Source organism: Tetrao urogallus (assembly GCF_951394365.1).
Source record: "Tetrao urogallus genome assembly, chromosome: 4".
NCBI classification, from domain to species: Eukaryota; Metazoa; Chordata; class Aves; order Galliformes; family Phasianidae; genus Tetrao; species Tetrao urogallus.
The window spans coordinates 69202477-69227625 of NC_136817.1; the positions used below are offsets into that span (position 1 = coordinate 69202477).

Below are 25149 nucleotides of genomic sequence, written 5' to 3' on the forward strand. Positions count from 1 at the left end.
CTCTTGAACTCGATGTCATTTTGGGAGATCCAGGCAAAAAACTGAGTTTTTCACTTCCATTGACCTAAGTCAGAGCTGTGCTTTTATTTAGCAGGAGTTACAGGGCAGCTGCAAATGTGTACATTATTGTAAAATAGTTGCAGATTACATTCATGGTTTGCTTTTTCAAAGTCATGCCTGATTTTTCAACTGATAACCTGTGCCTTCATTAAAGACTTTCTCAGAGATTATTTTATCTTGCACAGCTGTAAGTCTGGCAAATATAGTTCATTCGTTTATCTGAAAAGCCAGAGGCCATTTTCAGGGTAGAGTTTTTATCTTATTTCAAGTTCTCTGAAAAAATATGCTTGAATGACAAAGACATAATTAAAAGTGCCTTCTAACAGTGGCAGTTTTATTTTTATCAAGTAATTGGAATTTACCTGGGCTTCAAGTAACCTTTTTCTACTCTTTGGGATGGATCATCTGTTGTAAGTTATAGCGTAGAGGCAGTGCATCATCTCTTGGTTCTGCAGGAAAGTTAAACTCAGGGTAAAGCCAATCAAGATGTGGATGCTGAGTAGACTTGATGGGATTTTGTTTTTTAATCCATAAGCAGTGTGTGTGCATACTTGGTTTATGCTGAAATCTTGATAGGACTTCTGTAAAAGAAAAGAATTTCTAACACCTAGAAAGAACAAACACGAATTTTCTCAACTTGGTATCAACTTCTCAGGAAATCTTTTCCATTTTTACTACACAGGTATGATCTTATTTCTGAAGAGTGGCTTCCACTGAACAACACTGTGAACTCAGTAGAGATGAGATACGGTCATTCACTGGCACTACATAAGGTATGTTCAGTGCTTTTCATCCCAACCCCACCCATCCCTTTCCACAGCTCAGTCTTGCTTTGGGAGAAAGTTTTCTCCTTCCAGGATTTGTCCATGGGTAATGCAGTCTGTGCACTGCAGGGAATCCTTGGCTTTGGGTCCAAGGAGGCTGTAGTGCCTTTGCTTGTGTGTTCCTCCTTTCCCACTTTTCTCAGACATCCTAAGGCTTGTAAGATGTGTGTGATGGTTGGGGTTTATTGGAGTTCACCTGGTTCGTAGAATCATAGAATGGCCTGAGTTGAAAAGGTCCACAATGATCATCTAGTTTCAATCCCCCTGCTGTGTGCAGGGTTGCCAGCCACTAGAGCAGGCTGCCCAGAGCCACATCCAGCCAGTTTCCCATTTGCCTTTTGTGTAGACCACACGATCGCTGTGAGCTCCCAAGGGTCTGGTTTTGAAGCATCTGTTGTCCAAAGCACAGTAGGAGAGCTGGTGAGTTAGGGATTTTTGGAGTCTGTTTTGCAGTAGATCCATGAATCTGTTCTTCCAGCATCTAAAATAAATGGATTTGACCATTTCTTACCTCATTTCTCACCTGCAGTGTCTTCCTGTGGGTGCAGACCACGTGAGAGCAGAATGGCCAGGTCTTTGGCTTGCTGGTTCATTTGAGAATAAAGTGACCTATCACTTTGTTGATCCTTGATTTTAGATTGTTAAGTAGCTTATTGCAATGGAAGCTCATATTAAACATAATTCAAAAAACTTGAAAAAGTCCAGACAGCACCATCCACAAACAGAACCCTGGAAAAAAACTGAGAAAGATGGGAATCCCTGGCTGCAAGTTACCAGTGCATGTTCTGAGGATAGAAACAGAATCACAGAATGGCCTGGGTTGAAAAGGGCCACAATGCTCATCCAGTTCCAACCCCTGCTGTGTGCAGGGTCACCAACCAGCAGCCCAGGCTGCCCAGAGCCACATCCAGCCTGGCCTTGAATGCCTGCAGGGATGGGGCATCCACAGCCTCCTTGGGCAACCTGTTCCAGTGCTTCACCACCCTCTGTATGAAAAAGGATAACTGTTGGAAGTCAGACACTGTAGTATGTTCACTGTCAGCGACAGGCAGTTCTTTTCTGCAGTTTCCCAAGCAGCACCAGCTATAGCAGTAGAGCTTCCCTTTCCAAGGTTACCATCTTGTTAGCAGCAGAGTGGGGCTCCTCTGGACCCTTTGTATTCATGAGCCACTGTGAGACATCTGGAGAAACCCACAGATAAAACTAGAGAAGATTTCAGGAGCTTCACTCTTAAAGCATGATTAATAAAACCTAGTTTAACTATCCTAGCACTCTTCATTCCAAAAGCACTTAATTTCTATTTTTACCTGGTAGACAAAATTTTGAATGTGCTGACAACAGAGGAGTTTCCATCTTAACTGCCTCTTTTGCCAGGCTGTTTCCTAAATGCCAAACCCATTGGGCTCATTTTAAATCTCTCTTCTTTTAGGATGACATATACATGTATGGTGGAAAAATAGATGCCACGGGGAATGTGAGCAGCCAGCTGTGGGTGTTTAACATTCCCAGCCAGTCCTGGACTCAGGCAGCACCAAAAGCCAAGGAGCAGTACGCTGTGGTTGGCCATTCAGCACATATTGTCACCTTGGAGGATGAGAGCGTGGTCATGCTTGTCATCTTTGGGCACTGTCCCCTTTATGGGTACATCAGCAACGTCCAGGAGTACAACTTAGGTGAGTATGGGCCCCACCTACCATTTGTTAGCAACTGGTTTGGAAATTGCTGAGATGATGCATATCCAGATTGCAACACAGGGGGTGGCTGCGTTCTTCTCCTTTGAGTTGTATTTATGAGAAATTCAGTCCTACTTTTAGTGTTTGTGTAGCTGTGTGAGCAGACAGCCATGTACTTGCAGCTTTATGCAGCTTATTGGATCCCAAAGATGAAAAAGCTGTAATTGAGAGGTGAAGCAGGATAACTGTGAGACATCTAAATTCATTTTCCTTTCTCTTTCTTGCAAAGCAAACATTTTCAAAATTGCTTCTGCCTCCTCCGAGTACAAAAATGGATGTAACAATTCAGACCAAGCATCCACTTAACTCAATATCCCAACCTCTGTAGCAGTCATTAGTGAATCCTCGGGGGAAAAGGAGAATAACTTTCTGGACTCCCATTTGTCCCATATCTCTGGGAACAGTCCAAACTCTGATTTGAGGATGCAGAGATTTCCACTGTTAGCGGTGGAGAAGCGTAAGAAGCTCTCCAGATGAGGTGCTGCCTAAGGCAGCTGCTCAGAAATGGCCAGAAATGGCTCTCTGGAGGCATGTCCTTGTTCTGCTGACCACGTAAGGAACGTACCAAACAAATGTTATTTTAGTGAGCAAGAATATAGAGTCATTAATCACATGTTAGTTTCTAACTAGAGTGTTCTTCATTATCATCCTTAACTTCTGTGCAGTCTGGCCTTAAATACTTAAAATAAAAGTGCTCTCGGGTACAATTCTGAATCAAGCTGCAGTGCTGTCATTTTCATGTCACTGAGATGCAATATATTCCTTCTGTGCTTTTTATCTCTCATTTACTTAGCTTGTCTGCAACATTTAATAAGTGACTGTAAAAGAGATTTTTCTGGTCTAATTAAAAACACTTGGCAATAATTCTTCGCAGCGTACTTACTCCTTGAAGGAGAATATTTTTGGATGTCAAATCATAGAGACGGTATCTAATTCTGAGCCAAGTGAAACCCAATTTGTTTCATCATCAGATTTGTCGATAGGTTACTAACAGAGGTAAATTAACTTGTGTTTTGTCACTCACTTTTTTTCATTTCTTAGCCACAAACACGTGGAGCATCTTACAGACAAGTGGAGCTTTGGTACAAGGAGGGTATGGTCACAGTAGTGTTTATGATCCACATACAAGATCCATTTATATCCACGGAGGTTACAAGGCATTCAGTGCCAACAAATACAGGTTAGCAGATGACCTGTACAGATATGAAGTTGATTCCCGGATGTGGTGAGTACTTCTTGTTCCTGTATACATCTCACTGTTGTATGTAGTGGAAAAGAGGATGGGTTGTGTGATAAGGGTACAGTTGCACATAGCTACTTGCATTCAGGACAGTGTGCTCTTTTGTCTGTAAGTTTGATGCCCCTTTATGACAAGAGAATCATGCAGTCACATATAATCAAGGCTGTGAACAAGCGAAGAAATCCTTTTTCATCTGTCATTGTATTAAAGCTGAAAGGAAAACTGTTTGATGGTATTTTTTTGCCAGCACTTCAGACCATGCATATGAACCTGGCTACTGTAATCAAGTGAGTGGTAATTCATTCTGCATTAATCCCACACAAGAATTTCTATACATCCCCATTTTCTTCCGGCCCCGTAATTATTTGAAATGTTTATTTCCTAAACTGACATCTTCTGTGATTGCTTTTTGCCCAGAGGTGAGTTTTATTATACAGCTATAGCAAAACTTCACAACTTGGAGCTGTAGAGGTGAAGTACATTTTCGTCAGTGTTGTGTTTGTCTTAATTTATTTTTAAAGGCTCTGTGTGAATACGAAGGCTGGTATTTGAATGGCCATGTGTCATTTTGAGTCACTATCCCTCTGTTTTTTTGAGAGTTTAAAGTAGTATTTCTGCAACAGCTGTTGGTGAGTTTTTACTGATGAGTGAAGTAACTAATTGCCAAAAATCTGCCTTCCTGCTCAATCACATGCAGCGACAACCACACTTCCTATCTTGGTTCATTTGTTCTTCCCGTTCAGCTTGGCAGATCTGGCTGAATAGGTAGAAAACATCACAAATGGGACAATATCTGCCCAAAGCATTCAGCAGCAGCTTCCTTTTATGTTTATTTTGTCAGCCTTGATGGCTGGCAGGGCAGGCAGCAGTCACCCTGCAGCAGGGCACCTAGCGGTGTCTGCTCGTCCTTATCTGTAGGTTTCTTGCTCTGCCAACTCTCTCTGATGTTCCGTGGATTTCATGGTAAGTTAGGGCAAAAAAAAAGCCCTCTCCACATCCTTATCAGTGACCCTTTGTGTTCAGTGCTGTTAATGATGCTGATTAAAGGCGAGGTCATTGGTAACACGATTAACGCCAGCCCTGATTTAACCGTGGGTGAGGCATTGAGCTTTGCAGGTGCTAAGCTGCAGGGCTCTGCTCTTGGCAAGTACACAGATGATGTCCCTGAAATATTTTGTTGGTTTTGAGCAAGAAACGACACCCGATTTTAAAAGAAATGGTTTAAATTACTATAAATTTCTCTGGACTGCAGTCTCCCCAGGCAGCGTCCGTATCAGCACGTTTTAATTGACTGCGCTCGAAGCTGTGTTAGTGTGAAAGCTCCACAACCCCTAGGGAAAGAATTGATGATTAAGATCCATGGCTTTGGAGAGTTGCTTTCCTAGATGTATTTCTCCTATAAATCGGAAAGCAGATCAGAATATGGGAGTGAGATTATGGGAGGAATCGAACAGTCCGCAGAGAAAGTTGTTCAATCTCATTAGAGAAACTAATTAAATAGTACCCTCCACCTCTCAGTTTCCTTCTTCAGCTTGGGTTTATTATTTGATGCCTTTGCAAGGTACCTATCAGATTCATTAATCCATATCTTTCTATTTCTGAAGGACGATTCTTAAAGACAGCAGATTTTTCCGCTATTTGCACACAGCCGTGATAATGAGTGGAACCATGCTGGTGTTTGGAGGGAACACGCACAACGACACCTCCATGAGCCACGGCGCTAAGTGCTTTTCTTCCGATTTCATGGCCTACGATATCGGTAAGTTCTTGGGGGAAATAAGAACAACACAAAATATCCCTGGACATTTTGGAAGAGCTGCCTTAGAATCATAGAATCATAGAATCACCAAGGTTGGAAAAGACCTTCAAGATCATCCAGTCCAACCATTCACCTATTCCCAATAGCTCCCACTAAACCATGTCCCTCAACACAACATCCAGCCTTTCCTTGAACACCCCCAGGCTCGGTGACTCCACCACCTCCCTGGGCATCCATTGCAGTGCCTGACCACCCTTTCTGAAAAGTAATACTTCCTCATGTCCAGCCTGAATCTCCCCTGCCGTAGCTTGAAGCCATTCCCTCTGGTCCTATCACTACTGACACGAGAGAAGAGGCCGACTCCCAGCTCACTACAACCTCCCTTCAGGAAGTTATAGAGAGCAGTGAGGTCTCCCCTGAGCCTCCTCTTCTCCATGCTGAACATTCCCAGCTCCTTCAGCCTCTCCTCATATGGCCTGTGTTCCAGACCCCTCACCAGCTTTGTTGCCCTCCTTTGAACACGTTCCAGGGCCTCAATATCTTTCTTGCAGTGAGGGGCCCAAAACTGGACACAGTACTCGAGGTGCAGCCTCACTAGTGCTGAATATAGGGGAACAATCACCTCTCTGCTCCTGCTTGCAACGCTGTTTTTGATGCAAGCCAGGATGCCATTGGCCTTCTTGGCCACCTGGGCACACTGTCAGCTCATGTTCAGCCGAGCATCAATCAATACCCCCAGGTCCATTTCCTCTACGCAGTCCTGCAGCCACACCGCCCCAAGCCTGCAGCGTCGCCTGGGGTTGTTGTAGCCGAAGTGCAGGACCCGGCTTCCCGAAGCCTGATTTACATGCTGGGTGTATCGGAGCAAACGCTGCTAAGCATACTGCAGAAGAATGTTTAATCAGGAGGAGCACATTAGCTTAGTGCATATTACCAAGCAAATGAACTGCTGCAGAGATTTCTAGGCAAATACAGCAGTGTTTTGTTGGCCAACAGTTTGTACACCACCTTAGACATTAAAAAACATCCTGAATACAGCACACATTCTTCTGATGTCTCATCCCAAAAGCTGTAGTGAGGTTTTGAGTGTGCTTTAGAATCAGATAGAATGGCCTGGGTTGAAAAGGACCACAATGACCATCCAGTTTCAACCCCCTGCTGTGTGCAGGGTCACCAACCAGCAGATCAGGCTGCCCAGAGCCACATCCAGCCTTGAAAGCCTCCAGGGATGGGGCATCCATAACCTCCTTGGGCAACCTGTTCCAGTGCCTCACCGCCCTCTGAGTGAAAAACTTCCTCCTCATATCCAACCTAAACCTCCCCTATCTCAGTTTAAAACCATTCCCCCTTGTCCTATCACTATCCACCCTCATAAACAGCCGCTCCCCCTCTTAATCTCTGAGTTAAGGAAGAAGCACTGTTTGGATGGTAACAAGCACCAGACATTGCTAGAGCTCAACTCATCCATTGTATGCTCTTGTTTGAAGTGAGGGCTGTCTCTATTGCTTCACTGAGCTGTTTGCAATGTCAGTTTGTTTGTGTGTGCTTTGTAAGCATAAATGTCCCCGTAAGTAGTATTTAATCATAAAGCCAAGCAAGCGGATTTTATTTGGAAGGATTAGGGTTTGGCGGGGGTGAACAGCCAGAAGAGGGCAGCATTTATTTGTGAATGTGGAGTCCACAGGCCGTGTTTAAGGAAGAAAGGAGATGAAATTCTATAAAAGGAAATGCATGCACAATCCAGATAATTCACACTGGCAAAAAACGCCATTCTGTACTCACATCACATTCTGTCTTCTGCTCCTTATTCCTTGAAATGAGGGTTCTGGTGATTTATTCCCAGAAATGATCATGTAAACCTGCTTTCCTGGAAGGACTGTCTGCTGAGATGTCACTCCTGTTTTGTGAAGGGAGTATGCCAGTGAATGGATTACTTTGATGATCAGTCTGGCATCCTTGTGCTATTTTGCTATCTGGAATTGTTCCCCGACTTTCTTTGATATCGCATCACCTCCCTGTGCAATCTGTTGTGTGCTCTTAACTAACTTTATTTTGAGTTTTTAACTTGAGAAACATTCAGTATATGAGGTATTTTGACAAGCACAAGAGAGTAATTTCTATCAGCTTGCATATCAATGGGGATAGATTTTTCTTAATACATTTTGCTGTCTTCCCTCACCCAGTGAACTCTATCAGGTGTAAAACACAAATGACACAAATTTGAAAAAAGAAATGCCAGTAGTGAAGTTCATTTTGATTCAGTGCAGTTAACAGGCAATTCCTTTTACAGGAACTGCTCATTGCAGTTTGCCAGCCCAGTTTTTTACCAATTTTATGCCAAGAATTATAGCTTGCGTTGATTGCAATTGGCACGAGAGTGATGGGAGTCCTTCTCGTGCTCTTCTGTCCCTCATTCGTCGGGGCAGAGACTCTCAGGTCAGATCGTGGCAAAAACAGCTCTTCAAAGGAAAAAAGATCACTTCTTCTTTCTCCTTCATGTCAGGGCAGCTTTACTGGCATGGTTTGCCTTGTCTCACTGAGAAACACTATGGAAAATGGACCAGAAGCGCAGCCAGGAATGCGTTAGAGCCCTGGTAGGAAGAGTGGAGAAAATTGGAGTTCAAGTTGAGGAAAGGCTTCAAAGACAGCTTTTCCTTATAATTGTGACTGTTAATGGTTATTTCTGTAGTGACTTGTTTTATTTTTCCTTACCATGTTTTTTCTTCCTTGCCCTCGCCAAATTTTCAAGTAGTCAGGCCACGTGCGTTGGGTTTTGTGAGGACATGCCTTCTGTTTTGTGGCCTGCAGAGGTTCTTAGAGGGTTTTTAGATAGATCTGAGAAGGCATTGATGCTTCTTATCCTTTTACCCTGCACCTGGCCAGACTGGGGCTTATCCCATCCTTACCAGTTTTGGAAGGTGTGAGGATAACAATGCAGCTGGCTGTACATGAGTGTGTTTCTCATTGCTTCTCAGGATAAGCTTTGGTTTTGTTGATTTTCAGGTTGGGTGAGCACTTGGGTAGAGCAGCCTCACAGTATTTTTCCTGTGCCCTGTGCACCACGATGACTGCTTAGCACTTCCCATTCTCCAAATCAGTCTCTCTGGCCAGTATAGAAGAGTTTCCTAGCATTTGTTTCTCTGGGTGGACAAATGCCTTCATCCAATCCTCTTCTTCCCTCGATTCATAGCAGCAGAGGAGACGAGGGTGGGCTGCAGCCCTTGCATCTCCTTATGATCAAATCCAGCAGCAAAATGCAAAGGTTGTCCTTTCCAAAGGGTCACATCCCTCATGTATGGGATGAATGCAAAACAAGAATAGTAACTTCTCGGGCAACTTGTCTCAAAACACAGAATCACAGGGGTTGGAAAGGACCTCGAGGGACCATCAAGTCCAACCCCTCTGCTAAAGCAGTTCCCTACAACAGGTCGCACAGGTTGGCATCCAACCAAGTCTTGAGTGTCTCCATAGAAGGAGACTCCCCATCCTCTCTGGGCAGCCTGTTCCAGTGCTCCATCACCCTGACTGTAAAGAAGTTCTTCCACACATCAGTACAGAACTTCCTGTGTTCAAGTTTTAGACCATTGCTCCTTGTCCTATCGCTGCACAGCACTGAGAAGAACGTGGCCTCATCCATTTGCCTCTGACCTCCCTTAAATCTTTATCAGTGTTTATCAGATCCCCTCTCGGTTTTCTCCTCCCCAGGCTGAACTCACAGCCTTTCCTCATACAGGAGATGCTCCAGGCCCTTCATCACCTTTGTGGCCCTCTGCTGGAGTCAGAGATCCGTGTCTTTTTTGGAACTGGAAAGCCCAGAACTGGACGCAGGATCTAAATGTGACCTCACCAGGGCAAAGTAGAGGGGGAGGATGACCTTCCTTGACCTGCTGCCCAATCTCTTTGTAATGCATCCTAGGATCCCATTGACCTTCTTGGCCACCAGGGCACAATGCTGGCTCCTGTTGTCCACCAGGACTCCCAGGTCTTTCTTTTCAGAGCTCCTTTCCAGCAGCTCTTCCCCCAACCTGTACTGATGCATGTGGTGATTCCTCCCCAGGTGCAAGATTCTACACTTGCTCTTGTTAAACCTTATCAAGTTCTTCTCTGCCCTGCCCAACTCTCCAGTCACAATTACTGTGGTTTAAGTAATCATTTGCTTTCATTTCTAAACAAGTTTTAGCTTTGTTGTTTCTCTTTGTAAAACACAGCAGGAAATATTCATGCAAAACCTATGCTCGTGTAATGGTCTCTTCTCCCTACGGGAGAGAAATTAAAACTTTTCTTTCTCCCTTCAAAAATTCAGTTCTGATGCCAGGATTGGAAGGAGGCTAGATGTTTTTGTAGCATATGTATTCTATTTGAGTAACATATTTAATAAAATCCTCTGCATTGTAAGCTTTAGGCTTGGCTTAACTTCTAAGTCAGGAAGAAGTATATTCTTTGCAGTTTTAGAAGCAGTCATTTTTTCCTGTACTCGCTCTTCTGTTAAAGATGGGAAAGAAGCTTAGAAAGCCAAACATTCCAGACCTTCTGTTAATCTAGAAAAATATGTTTTTTGGCCTTGCATAACTCACAACTTGCTGGATAAAAGATTGCAAATCTCCGTCCAATTCTGAGGTCTCCTGTTGGAAATTGAAACCATGCATGCTTGTTCCATAGGGTAAATTCTTCAAAAATAGAGCAAGTGACGTTTAAAAATAAACTTCAGAGTCATGATTTACCAAGTGTTAAACCCAACCAACTGGGTCATACATCTTCTATTTACTGGCACTCTCAAACAAAAGTTTCCGCAGGTGCACAGTGGAGGATCAGCTTTCTTACCCAGCAACTCTCCAATTAAATTTTGTAAAGTAATGAAGCTGATTTTCTCTGCCCTCTTGATTTATTTATGTAGTGGTTTGGGCTTATGGACTTCTTTTTTCAGAGGTTCACTCCCTGTAACAACAGTTTTATCTTGCATTAGAAACTGCGAGCGTTTTGGGGCTCTGTAGATCTTTACAGCAGATTGACTTTTCTGTCTTAATTGCATAAATTGCATACAACTGCCTCTGGGACATTAACCCCCAAGGTGATCCCATTCCCTTTGCGTAGCTGAAGTGCTGTGAATTGGACTGACTTCTCCTGCTTTTGTTCCTTTGATTGCTCAGTGGGTTATAGGTTTCTTAGGTTGTTTTTTCTGTGCTGCCTAAAGGAAGAAATTACCTGAGAAACCAAGTTAGAAATGAAGCAGAACTTATAAATGTTATGCTAATAGAAAAAGATGGAATAATCTCACATTATATTAAAAGAGAAAAACAACCAAAAATCCCGAAGCTATGATGAGTGAAAAATATTTTTAAAAACATGGATATCTACCCTCTAGGAACGTAATTGCAATGAAAAAGAAGAGGAAGATAAGTCTCTGTTCTCAGTGATGCTGGTTTGAGGGCAAAACTGCAAATAATTCATGTCTCAACAGATAAAAACAGAACTTGTTATGCAATGAAATACTCCATTTGCAAAGGAGAGAAAACAACTTGCATTGCTGCCATTTAATTACACGTGATTGCCAAAGAGCCAACCATCTATCATGGAATCATCATACAATAGCCTGGGTTGCAAAGGAGCACAATGAGCATCCAGTTCCAAACCCCTGCTGTGTGCAGGGTCACCAACCAGCAGCCCCAGCTGCCCAGAGCCACATCCAGCCTGGCCTTGAATGCCTGCAGGGATGGGGCATCCACAGCCTCCTTGGGCAACCTGTTCCAGTGCTTCACCACCCTCTGAGTGAAGAACTTCCTCCTAATATCCAACCTAAACCTCTGCTGTCTCAGTTTAAAACCATTCCCCCTTGTCCTATCACCATCCATGCTCGTAAACAGTTGTTAATCTATGCCACACAAGGCCACAAAACTGGACTGTTCAGGTGGTGGTGCAGAACAACCACATCCTTCCTTACCCCCTCTGTCAGCTGGGGCATGGATGGGAGTTTGGCCGTGCACAAAGCAGATACTGCAGTGCTTTTATCAGCTGCCCCATTTGATTTGAGAGATTTTTGTGTTTTGTGTACAGGCAGAATCATTTCCTGCAGCTAATCATCTCCTCTCTTTAATCCTAGCCTGCAACAAGTGGTCCGTTCTTCCTCGCCCGGGTCTCCATCATGATGTGAACAGGTTTGGACATTCTGCAGTGCTGTACAACAGGTGAGAATCCAAACAAGTGTTTTTCATAGCTCAGCCCCATTTCAATACATTGGTGCACATTTGTGCATGCGTTGAGATGTTTATGTGTGTATAGTTAAGGACACTGAGACTGGAGAAGTGAGATTCAGTGTCAAATCTGCTGAAGTTCTCAGATCTCTGCTTTCTCATTGTCTTCAGCAAGCATCTCTTTCTATCAGTGCTTCTACTAATGCATCTTCCCAGTTCCAAAAAGACAGGGATCTCCTAGAAGGAGTCCAGTGAAGGGCCACAAAGGTGATGAAGGGCCTGGAGCATCTTGTGTATGAGGAAAGGCTGTGATATGGGTCTGTTCAGCCTGGATAGAGAAGACCGAGAGGGGATCTGATAAATGTTTGTTCATTCAGAAATCATTTTCTCGCATTTTTTTATTTCTTTCTGCCCTCATTTAGCTTCATTGACCATTTATATGCCCAAATCCATATTTTCCCTTGTGGTCTCTAAATTGCCCATGTTTTAGTTTCCACGGTGTATCCTGTGTCGCTCTTTACCAGTGATGTGATGTGCAGTAATTAGGTGAAATCATAGATGAGATTCCTGCTGTTAAGCATTATATCACTGTAATGATATCCACACCTTGAGGTGAACAGCTGTTGCTGTGCTTGGCTCTGCAGAGCTCAGTTTGAGGGCGTCTGCAGGGATGTGGTATTTCTGAGGAGTCTTCCATTCTGGTTCCCTGTCCCTTTGAGTACAGTATATCTAAATCAGTAACATTATTTAAAGCACAGCTTCAGTCAGTTTGAGAATACTGACTTTAAAAGGAATGTGTGCTTTCAAACAGAAACCCTTGTTTTTGGAAATCTCACTATACCTGTTGCAGTGTACGCTGATTATCAGCTGTCTGTTTGCTGCCCTCAAGAGCAATGAAGCCTCTGCATTAATTGTCTTCTGAAATAGGATGAAAGTAATGCTAACAATTGTTTATTATTCATACAAAACTTCTGTTCAGTTGCAGAAACTCTTCTGTGCTATCTCACTGAGTATAAGTTTACAAACATTGATGCACAGGTGTTGTTTTTTTTGAGCTGCGTTTTTGTGTAACCGCTGAAACTTGATGTTATGCCTGAAGCAGTTGTGATGTTATAGGAGGTTTAAAAGAAAAAGAAAACAAAACATCTTTTCCCACCCTCAAAACATGAGAGGGAAATGGATCTCTGCTCAGTTGATAACAGCCATAAAAATATCTGTGGTTTTGTCGCAGCAGTGCGGCAGTATGTGACAGCATTGAATTGTTTTGTCACAGTTCCTGACTGCTGGTTTAATAGTGCAATATTGTCTCCCCTGTGTCAGCCTTCTTCCCTTTCTTGACACTGTTTTTACAGGAGGATCGTGCATTCCTGCAGCATTTTATATATATGGTCACATTAGTCAGGTGTCACACAGAATTGTGGCATCATTTTGGGTAGAATCACAGAATAGTTGGGTTGGAAGAAACCTTAATGCCCCTCCATCACTGGCTCCCCACCAGCTCGGGCTGCCCAGGGCCCATCCATGGCTTTGGGCACCTTCAGAGATGGTGCACCCACAGATCTGGGCCTCACCACCCAGTGAGTAAAGAATTTCCTCCTAACATGTCAGATGTTATTTCCCCTCCTTTAGTTTAAAGCCATTGCCCCATGTCCTATCACTATCAGACTGTGTAAAAAATCACTCTCTCTTGTGTTTATAAATTCCCTTTAAGTAATGGAAGGACTCAGTGAGTTCTCCCTAAATCCTCCTCTCCATGCTGAACACCTCCAGCTCTCAGTCCCCCTCCATAGCAGATCTCCTCCAGCACTCTGAGCATCCTCATGGCCTCCTGGACATGCAGCTGCTCCAACAGCTCCCTTCTTGTGCTGGAGGCCTCACAAGGGCAGTGCAGACAGGACAGTCCCTTCCCTGCCCTGTGGCACCCCTCTGCTGATGTAGCCCAGGGTGCTGTTGGCCTTCCAGGCTGTAAGCACTGGTACACAGCCAACTTCTTATCCATCAGAAGCCCCAGGTCCTTCTCTGCAGGACTGCTGTCAATGACTTCTTCTCCTAGGCTGTAAACATATCTGGGATTACCCCAACCCAAGTGCAGAACCTTGCCCTTGTTGATTCTCATTCAGCTCTCATGGACCCACATTTTGAGCCTGTCCAGGTCTGTCTGGATGGCATCCCTTCCTTCTGTTGTATCAAAAGGCTTCCTCTCCCAGATAACAGCAATAGGATGAGAGGTAATGGCCTCAAGTTGCACCACTGGAGGGTCAGGTGGAATACTAGGGGAAATTTGTTCTCCAAAAGAGTGGTCAGGCACTGGCACAGCTGCCCAGAGAGTGGTGGGGTCACCTTCCCTGGAGGTGCTCCAGAGCCATGGAGATGTGGCACTGAGGGACGTGGTCAGTGGGCATGGTGGGGGTGGGTCAGGGTGGTACTAAAGGATCTTAGAGGTCTTTGCCAACCTTAACGATACTATGAATTGCACCTCTCAGCTTAGCGACATCAGCAAACTTCCCAAGAGTAAACTCAATCTCATTATGTCTGTGCCACTGAAAAAGATGTTGAGGAGAAACGTTTTTTTACTTGTATTTTCTCCAGCACCATGTATATATTTGGAGGCTTCAACAGCCTCCTGCTGAGCGACATCCTGAAGTACACACCAGAGAGATGTGAGGCCTTTACTAACGAGACCTCCTGCACGCAAGCAGGACCTGGTGTGCGCTGTGTGTGGGCTCCTGCCCGGCCTGGCTGCGTGCCCTGGGAAATGGCCACAGTGCAGCAACAGCAAAAGGTCCTTGAGGATTGTCCTGCCAAGTCAGGTATGTGCCACATCCTTCCTATTTCCCTTTCCTCTCCGGTGTTGTTCGTATGTACGGTCCCACACTGCACAGACGGCATCAGGGTTGTTGCTCTGTCGGTGCTGGCCCTGAAGTCTGACCTTGTGAGAGCTTTCTGTTCATTGTGAGGGGAGGGGGGAGGACCTGGGTCTGCTGTGTTACCCTGAGACAGCAGGATAGGTGGTTTATGTGCTTTCTGTCACCTTCTACGCTCTTATCTGGGTTGGGGCATAGAAAAAGAGCATTATTTTTAAGGTCTGATTCCTGTGTTCTTCATATGATAACTTTTTAACAACTTTTCAACACTTTATCCCAGTGCGTTCATTGCTCTGAATTGAATTACATGAACCTCGATTCTGTAATAGATTGCAGCCTTTAATTATTTAAAAGAAATTGATGTAAAGGGACACTGCTTTGATGGGCTCTGAATGTACAATAAATTCTCACAAAACACAGGCGATAAGCAATTGGAAAGATGAAGTGGAAAGTTCAAGCTTTGCATGAAAATGCTGCACATAATTGAAGGGCAGGCTTTCAGCAAAATGGGCCTGCAGTGGGAGATTTCCCTGTCCTTGAGAAACGTCCTCTGGCATGGTTTGCCTGTGCGTTGATGGAACACGCGTGCCCCATTGCTGCTGGTGGGCTTCAGTGTCTCAGTGTGTTTTCTGCTGTTGTGTTTTGATTGCTACCTGGGCACTAAAAGCAATTGATGAATGCAATTCTCTCTCCGTTGAGTGAAAAGAAAGAATCCCATTTACTAACTGGTTGATAAGAGGAAATCTCCAGGCGCTACTGTTTGGTTGTATCTTTTGCTGTATGTAATCAAGTTCTTAGAGCTCTGTCAGGAAATGCCTGTTTTTGGTCATGCAGGTTTTTTTCTTTAATAGTTGTAGACAATGAAAAATGTGATCAGATTACAGACTGCTATAGCTGTACAGCAAACACAAACAACTGTCAGTGGTGCACCGACCAGTGTGTCTCAATGCATAACAACTGCACGGAGGAACAGGTAAAGTCTCTCTAATGCCTCTGTAGTTTACGTTTTGCCTTTGAAATAACAATTGTTTTCATCTGACAGCATGATGACCCCCATCCTTTTGTTATTTGCTGTGCTTTTGTGCCTCTGAACTGCTCACACCCTTGAATTCTTCATGTGGGTCTGAGGGCTTTTTGTGGGACTCCCCAGTCCTGAAATGAGGAGGATCATCATCACTGTAGAATCTTAGAATGGCCTGGATTGAAAAGGACCACAGTGATCATCCAGTTCCAACCCCCTGCTATGTGCAGGGACCAGACCAGGCTGCCCAGAGCCACATCCAGCCTGGCCTTGAATGCCTGCAGGGATGGGGCATCCACAACCTCCTTGGGCAACCTGTTCCAGTGCCTCACCACCCTCTGAGTGAAAAACTTCCTTCTAATATCCAACCTAAACCTCCCCTGTCTCAGTTGAAAACCATTCTCCCTTGTCCTATCAATGCCTAAGGGCAGAGGGGAAGAGATGAATCTTTTACTGTCAGGGTGATGTGGTTATTCAGTAAGGCTCAAAGCCATTTGGATTTGCTGTTATAGCCCTAGAAAAAACTCAGCCCTACCCCTAGAGGGAACAGCTTTAAGGAGGAAAGTGCTAATCTAGGGGAATATCCTGAAAGCACACCTCAGTGTTTCCACATTGGAACATATAGATTGCCTTGTAGATCTGAAACATGAAGTTGAGCATGCTAGTCTTTATGACTGTTACAAACTGATGTTATTTGGATGGGAAACCTCATTGGTGCAATTTATTTTAGGTTCCCATTACTGCTTATGAGAATTGTCCTAAGGATAACCCTGCCTATTATTGTAACAAAAGGACAAGCTGTAAAAGCTGTGCCATGGATCAGAATTGTCAGTGGGAACCAAGGAATCAGGAGTGCATTGCTTTACCAGGTAGGTATTGCTTGAGTTTGTGTAAGCAGCTCCACATTCACCCAATCCAAAAGTATTGGTTGTGATGTTCGTCTTCTTTTTTGGTTGGTTTTCTTTTTTTCTTGTTTCTTTTGCTTCTGTTTAAAACAAAACTCCCAACCGGGTGACAGTTTACTGCTATATAGGAGTAGTGTTCTTTAATCAACCCAATTTTGGCATGAAACTCTATTTCAAGTAAATTTAGAAAGTCTGATGGAATATTTTTCAGTCCCAATTGTCTGAAGAGCAGTGTAATCATTTGTATAATTATTAGCCTGCATTTCATCTCTCTCTCTTTTCATTTGATGAAAGCAGCACTGTTGATATAATAGGCTTCGGTGAGGCATTAGGTTTAATAATGCATGCCATTTGATTTTAGAAACTAGAATTGTGCAAAAGCAGAATGTCACATACTGGACGTGTTAGGCAAATAACACCTAAGTGTATGAGGAAAATTCTCTTATTAGCATGTTTCCAGTGGGAGCTCACAGCAGTTGTTTATTAGGCTCCGCCACAGAAAGGATTTTTTTTTCCCAGTAACTAGAAGAGAATTATAGCATCTTCAGAAATTGACTTACACAGTTAATAAAATATCGTAGAATCGTAGTATCACAGAATGGCCTGGGTTGAAAAGAACCACAATGATCATCCAGTTCCAACCCCTGCTGTGTGCAGGGTCACCAACCAGCAGACCAGGCTGCCCAGAGCCACATCCAGCCTGGCCTTGAATGCCTGCAGGGATGGGGCATCCAAAACCTCCTTGGGCAACCTGTTCCAGTGCCTCACCACCCTCTGAGTGAAAAACTTCCTCCTAATAGCCAACCTAAACCTCTCCTGTCTCAGTTTAAAACCATTCCCCCTTGTCCTATCACTATCCATCCTCGTAAACAGCCGTTCCCCCTCCTGTTTATATGCTCCCTTCAAATATGGAAGGCTGCAATGAAATTTCCCCAGAGCCTTCTCTTCTCCAAGCTAAACAAGCCCAGTTCCCTCAACCTTTCCTAGTAGGGGAGAAAGAGAGAAAAACAGCGTGGACAGGACCTTTAAAAAGGCCTGGAGGAACTTCCCCTGGTAACTCTGGACACGTCCAGGTCTGCTTTCTGCTAGTCTGGGGAAGTGAATAAATGAAGAGACATCAGAGAAGAACCATGAAAGTGAAAAAAACATCTCTTAGTGATACTGATGAAGGATTTGGTGTGTTTAATTGGTTATAGAGAAGGGAGCGAGGTGATCATATTTGTAAAAAGCCCATCTGAAAACCCAACTCTTGATAGTTTTCAGATGAATTTAAACTGAGGCTTTGATCTGGACATCAGCTCTACAGAATGGTTTGAGTTGGAAGTGCCCCTTAAAGGTCATCTGGTCTCCCTGCCTGCAGTGAACAGGGACACCCACAGCTCCAACAGGTGCTCAGAGCCCCATCCTGCCTGACCTTGAGGGTCTCAGGGATGGGGAACCCACCACCTCCCTGGGCAACCTCTGCCATTGCCTCACTAGAAAATGTTAGGAGTCAGAGGAATAATTCTTGCAAAGTGTAAGGAGTTCTTCTCCACTTTTCCTTTGAAACGATTTCACTGCTGGATGTTCAAAGAAGTGCTTTGTCAACCCGTTGTGAGTAACCAAGTGGTGACTTTGACTTCAGAGCCCCTACACAGCTTTCTTCTGTGTGTTACTTGTACATAAGTACTTCTGAGCGTGCCAGTGGGTCATGCTGGGTTGGATGGGGCTGTAGAGCTCATTTTGGTGGAAGATGTCTTGCAACTCAGAACACTGTGAAAGTCACCCCCACCTCAGGTTTTACTCTTTTCCTTCCTTCAGAAAATATCTGTGGAACAAACTGGCATTTGGTCAGCAACTCTTGCCTGAAAATTACAAATGCAAAGGAGAACTACGATCACGCCAAGCTGTCCTGCAGGTCCAGTGGAGCTTCACTGGCTTCTCTGACCACCCAGAAAAAGGTGGAATTTGTTCTGAAGGAGCTGCAGAAGATGCAGTCTTCGGTGAGCACTTCTCTTTTATGTCTTCTGACTAATTAAGCTCTGGCTGTGGAGGAGTCCTTGCTGAGGCACGGTGTGCTCTCTGTGGAGCAGACATGCCTCTTAACTGAGAAGGACCGATTTTTCCTTTTGAAATTCAACGTACCCTATGGGTGTTTTTGAAGTGAAATTGTAGAGAATGTAAATGGGAAAGATAAATACAAACATACACGGTGCCTCAAAGGTATTGCTTTCTGTAATGAAATCACACACACATTTCCCTTGTGGGATACATGGCTGCGAGAGGAGTGCAAGTGGTTCTCTTGTGACATCTACACAGTATTTTATAAATAAAGGTCCCTTTGGGGGCGCCGGAGGTGTTTAAAATAAAGCATTTAAAGCTATTTATTCTGCTCAGGAAAGCACTGTTTCAAATGTCAGCTTCTTAACTCTGCAGACCTGCTTGGCTTATTGGGAGTTATTTACGTTTGATTTAGTGGCAGGTGCTTTGCTGTCTGAGCCAGTGAGGAGTGAGTTGGAATTCATCCATCCTCAAGCAGCAGGAAAATAAATATTGTTTTTTTCCAGCCACTTGCAGAAGTGCAGAGGTATTTGGGGCAGGTTGTGTGAGGGGTGCTTGAACCATAGCAAAGAGTGGTGCTCTGAGGCTCTGAAAGCTTGGTCTGAAAGCATCAGCTTTCCTCATCCTGGGTCTCGGGGCTGGCAAGAGGTTTTTATAGGAAAAATCAGACTGGAGGCAGTAGGATTGGTGCTTCTCAGAGAGGAGCATACTTCAGTATTGAAGAGAAATATTGCCCTGTTGAAACGAGCTTTTCCTGCTTTGATTCCCTGTGTGAATTTTCAAGTGATGTTTCAACAAGTGTAGGGTTTTTAGAGGGGATTCAGCTGAACCAGTGTAAGTTAAGAGTCAGTTCACTTGAGGCTGCGTGTTAACTCTTAAGGGAGGAGAGGAAGCCAAGCTCTGGACACTGCAAAACAGCTCCAGGAGTGGTTAAGTATCATGTAAATTCCTAAAGATGCATTAGCAACCCTTCCTTAACAGCACTTGCTCCTTTGCATTGGAGGAAAAACATTTTCCATGTACATATTATTTCCTGCTATGGTATCCTTTAAAATGTGAGCCCTAGGAATGGAAATATTAGCCCTTTTAGTTGGTATTAAGTGGTCAAAATGTGGGTAATGGTTTTGCTGAGGGACAGCTGTAGTAAAGAAGAGCTGTAAAGCAGGGTACACTTCATCATTTAAGTTGTGTAGGGGACTTGCAGCTAATTTCATAATGAGCTGTGTGAGTGGCTTGTGCTCCTCCTGTTGCAGATAAATAGAAACATAGTGTAAAGAAAAAATAATAATTGCTGTTTCCAAGAGAATTTCTCTACTTCTGTAGCATTAAATTCAGATCGCACTGAGAAACACGTATCTCCCCCATGCGTTTTTGCAACACCTAATTTGTCGAAGTTCCTTACGAGCACTGTGTGCTGATGTTTGTTTTAATACCAAAAAATAAATAAAGCTGTGTGATAACTTTCCCCCTCTGTGTTTCTAGTCCAAAGCATTGACTCCATGGGTTGGCCTGAGGAAGATCAACGTGTCGTACTGGTGCTGGGAGGACATGTCACCCTTCACCAACACCCTGCTCCAGTGGCTCCCCGATGAACCCAGCGATGCTGGATTTTGTGGTTATCTAGCTGAGCCTTCCAGCCAGGGACTGAAGGCAGCAACGTGCATCAATGAAGTCAATGGCAGTGTCTGCGAAAGGGCAGGTAACACTGGCTCTGAGTGTACGGCCCTTAGAATCATGGAATCCTTAGAGTTGGAAAGGACCTTTAAAAGTCATCTAGTTCAGCTCCCCTGCAAGGAATGGGGACGTGCACAGCTAGGTCAGGTGCTTAGAGCCCTGTCCAGCCTGGCCTTGAGTGCCTCAAGGGATGGGGCATCCACCACCTTTCTGGGCAACCTGTTCCATTGCTCACCACCCTTATTGCAAAAGATTTTTTCCTTATCCAACCTAAATATAGCCTCTTTAAGCCTGAAACCATTTCCCCTTGTTCTATCACCACAGGCAGTGCTGAAAGAGTCTGTCCCCTTCTTTCCTGGAGCTCCCCTTTAGATACTGAAGGTCTACTATTAAACCTGGAGATTGGTGGCCCTGCATATGGCAGGGGGGTTGGAGATTCATGATCCTTGAAGTCCCTTCCAACCCTGGCCATTCTGTGATTCTGTGATACTGAAATGCTGCTATCAGGTCACCTTGCAGCCTTCTCTTCTCCCCCTTCTTTAGGGGACAGGTTGATATGTAGATGTTTGTCCCTGAGAGTAAAAAACATCACATTTTTTATCCCATTTGCATCACGATTTTGCCAAAGAAAAGTGGTTCTGAAAATGTGTCCTGTGTAGATATTCCACACAGGGATCAGAAGTTATAAATAGCTCTATGCTTACATTGCTAACTGTAAAATTCATAAAGTACATTAGAGTTTAATTATTTTTCTCTAAATTGCATACCTGATTGTGACATTTAGGTTAATTACGGTACGGAGCAATCTACTGTTTAAAAATAAATAAATAAAAGCCACTTTCCAATTGAACTCCCTTCCCTGCCCTCCCAGGCTCCATTGCCAGAGGAGGATTTTTATCAAAGTTCGAAATTAATTGGGCAAGACACTTTGCAGATAGGAGAACTTTGAAAGAGAAGCTGTTGGCTTTTGGGAAAAGTCTTCTGGCTTTGTTGGAACTGCATATCTTTTTTTTAAAATGGTTTGGTCTGTTAACTCCACTCAGTTATTAGAGCTGATTATTTCTGAATACCAATTAGTGCCTTTTAAATTTTAGGAAAGTTGACTTATTACATAATATTCGTAAGTGAGGTACACTATTTTAAGGTGAGCATCATAGAAACTCAGGGTACAGATTGTGAATGTGGAATCCTGACTCAGAGTTTTCTCTTTTAACTGACAGCTTTTTGAATTGTTTTAAGCTTTCACTTGGTTTTATGGTCTGAGAGCAATCACTTAAAGCTGATGATAAAGCGTTGGATCACACCAGCAGTTCCTGACTTAGTTCTGCTTTCAATACTAAGTTTTATGTCTGGAACCTATCAAATAACTTAAAACCCATCCCAGTGTGCTTAGTTAATCATGGGGGTTCCTTCCCGGTCTAGCACTGGCAGGCACTGCAGGGAAGTGCTGGCGTCCCATCCCTGTCAGTCTTTTCCAGTTTAGATGATTCTGATTCCCAACACTTTGATTGAGTAAATAGGGAAGGAGCCCATCAACAAACCTGTTGAGATAAGCAGTGTTATAAATATGATCTTTAAATTGTTTTCCGACCACTTTTGAAATCATGAGCATTCATGGATAAGCACTCATAGTAAGAGAAATGGTTTTACAGTCCTTATAGTCTTGATTTTTGGGTGGTGCTGGGTGGAGCCAGGAGTTGGACACATTGATCTTTACAGATTGCTTCCAACTTGGGATATTCACAGAATCATAGAATCACAGAATGGACAGGGTTGGAAGGGACCTCAAGGATCATGAAGCTCCAACCCCCTGCCACATGCAGGGCCACCAACCTCCCCACTTAATACTGGACCAGGCTGCCCAGGGCCCCATCCAACCTGGCCTTCAACACCTCCAGGGATGGACGGGGCATCCACAGCCTCTCTGGGCAGCTGTTCCAGCACCTCACCGCTCTCTCTGTCAAGAACTTCCCCCTCACATCCAACCTCAATCTTCCCTCCCTCAACTTCAAACCATTTCCCCTCATCCTGCTGTTATCTACCCTTTCACAGAGTTGATTCCCCTCCTGTCTGTAGGCTCCCTTTAGGTAATGAAAGGCTGCAATGAGGTCACCCCACAGCCTTCTTTTCTCCATGCTGAACAAGCCCAGCTCCCTCAGGGTGGTCTTTATAGGGAAGATGCTCCAGTCCCCTGCTCATCTTTGTGGCTCTCCTCTGGACCCTCTCCAACAGCCCCCTGTCTTTTCTGTGTTGAGGGCTCCAGACCTGAGTGCAATACTGATGAGGCCTCCCAAGAGCAGAGTAGAGGGGGACAATCAGTTCCCTGTCCCTGCTGGCCACCCCTCTTACCAATGTATTAAATATCTCATGGACTCATAGAACCATTCAGGTTGGAAAAAACCTCTAAGATCAAGTCCAACCATTAAAGCATCCCCTTCATGCCCACTAACCCATGTCCCTCAGTGCCACCTTTACCCTTTTCTTGTACACCTGCAGGGACAGTGACTCCACCACCTCCCTGGGCAGCCTGTTCCAATACCTCACCATTCTTTCAAAGAAGAAATTTCTCCTAATATCCATCCTGAACCCTCCATGGCTCAACATAAACCCATTACATGCCATTGCATATTGTCACACTGAGCTCTACCACCAAGACACTACCAAAGAAATATGTCACCTTTACGATGCTGAACTATTTTCCAGTCTTCATAACCTACTTTAGGGGTTTGTTACCTATGGGTTTTTGGCTCACAGCTGACCTTTACCTCCTCCCACAGCCAACCACAGCGCCAAGCAGTGCCGCACGCCCTGCGCCCTGCGCACCATGTGTGGTGAGTGCACGAGTGGCAGCTCTGAGTGCATGTGGTGCAGCAACATGAAGCAGTGTGTGGACTCCAACGCCTACGTGGCCTCCTTCCCCTACGGGCAGTGCATGGAGTGGTACACCATGAGCAGCTGTCCACGTGAGTCCTTGCTTTTGCTTCCAAATGGGTGGGAGAGGTCTGGTGTTGGCCAACAGCTCTGATCGTTGGGTATCCTGTACCACTGTGTTCATGGAGGTCTTCAAAAACACAGCCCTGGGAGCTTGGTGTGTGCAGCTCAGTCTTACAGAATCCTCTGTGTCGTGTAAAGAGTTGAAGAGAATTGGGGTCTGATAAGGGACACTATCAAATGAACTCAATGGCGGATGGTCTTCAATGGCAGATAGTCTGGGCTTTCAAATAATGAAATCTCAAATTTCTTTTTCAGTGCTTGCTTCATTATTTGAAGCATTATTTGATTATTATATTTACCCTTCCAATTAAAACTCTTACACGATTTCATGTGATTAACTTCTGTTTGCATCTCTTCTGTATCTTCCATGTGGAATCATGAAATCCAAAGGATGGTTTACATATATGCTCTGATTTATTGCATATCCCACAGTAGAAATTTTGTGTTTAAAATAAATTATTTTCTTTTTTGTTTGTTTGTTTCTTTTGCTTTGGGATAACTCATTTCTAATTTGAGGATCAGGCAGAGATGGTCTCTAGCTGGGAACCATCAGCTCTGATTTCAGTGTGTGCTACTTAATGGTTAGATAGGCCTTATGTTGGTTGTTTCCTACCTTATGTTCCATTGTCTCCTAATTCACTGCTTGGTTCAACCTTTGTTAATTAAGATTCTAAAATAAATATTCTGATAGGAATGAGAATTGATACCTCTCGCTCTGTGTATCAGAATAAATATTTACAGGCTTTGGGGAGAAAATTACTCTGTGTCACTAAAGGGCTCTCCTTAATCATTGCCTTTTTTTTGAGACCGTGACTTACGTCACAATTTGATTTTATTTCATCTTTTTAATAGCTGAAAACTGCTCAGGCTACTGCACGTGTTCTCACTGCCTGGAGCAGCCTGGCTGTGGTTGGTGCACGGATCCCAGCAACACTGGCAAGGGGAAATGCATTGATGGCTCCTACCGAGGTGCACTCAAGATGCCAACCCCATCTGCAACAGGGAAACAAAGCTTGGAGCCTGTCCTTAATGTCAGCATGTGTGCTGGAGAGCACAGTTATAACTGGTCCTTTATCCAGTGTCCAGGTAAGTGGGTGAAGTGTAGCAGAGTTAAATGCAGGGTGAGCAGCTTCATACCTGTTAATGGAAGGAGGAGGAGAGCTTGGAAGACACAAAAAGGAACACAGTTTGAGATGGGAAGAGTTGATCTATCTGCAGAACAGCTGCAGAGATTTGCTACCTGAAGACCTGCCTTCAAGAAATGTGCAGATGTGGCACTTAAGGATATAAAGTTATAAAATGGCCTGGATTGGAAAGTATCTCAAAGGTCATCTAGTCCTAAACCCCAGTGGTTGGATGTGGTTTAGTGGGCATGATGGGGATGGGTTGGTGTTGGACTTGATGATCTTAGAGATCTTTTCCAACCTTAATGATTCTGTGATTTAATTTTTTTCCCTAATCCACGGGTTGTTCTTGCAAGAATTTTCCCTTTCTTCCAACCTTTACTGAGTTTTTAGCTTTTATTTACATATTCATTTTAAGGTTTCTTAAAAAGAAAGACGAGTCTTTCTTTGACAGTTGATTTAGCTATTAGTAATGCTTAGGGAGATGCTGAAATAATGTTTTTGACACTAAGTACATAGAATAAAATTACTGAATTGCTGTTGAAACCTCTCTTCCCCATTCATCCTTGTAAACCCATCCCTCTATCTGCTTCCATTTCCATCCGTCCAATATTCACAGTAGTGATTTAGAGTTCAGTTTTCTGTTTGCTGCTTTAAATTTCAGGTTTTCAGTGCATGCTTCTCTTTGAGTTTATGTATCTCTAGCAAGACTGCAAGAACCTC

At 44.0% G+C, this 25149-nt stretch overlaps 1 protein-coding gene across 1 annotated transcript in view; it reads left to right on the plus strand.

Annotated features, from left to right (window-relative positions):
* Positions 1–25149, plus strand: part of ATRN (attractin) — a gene marked incomplete at both ends in the record, with an annotated part of 142828 nt that overhangs the window by 47228 nt on the left and 70451 nt on the right. The window contains 12 exons of the mRNA XM_079534709.1: positions 743–833; positions 2314–2557; positions 3659–3842; positions 5462–5616; positions 11714–11798; positions 14394–14614; positions 15520–15641; positions 16420–16558; positions 18395–18576; positions 20117–20333; positions 23086–23271; positions 24155–24388. Coding sequence (XP_079390835.1) covers positions 743–833; positions 2314–2557; positions 3659–3842; positions 5462–5616; positions 11714–11798; positions 14394–14614; positions 15520–15641; positions 16420–16558; positions 18395–18576; positions 20117–20333; positions 23086–23271; positions 24155–24388 — 2060 coding nt within the window. The remainder of the gene's footprint in view (positions 1–742; positions 834–2313; positions 2558–3658; positions 3843–5461; positions 5617–11713; positions 11799–14393; positions 14615–15519; positions 15642–16419; positions 16559–18394; positions 18577–20116; positions 20334–23085; positions 23272–24154; positions 24389–25149) is intronic.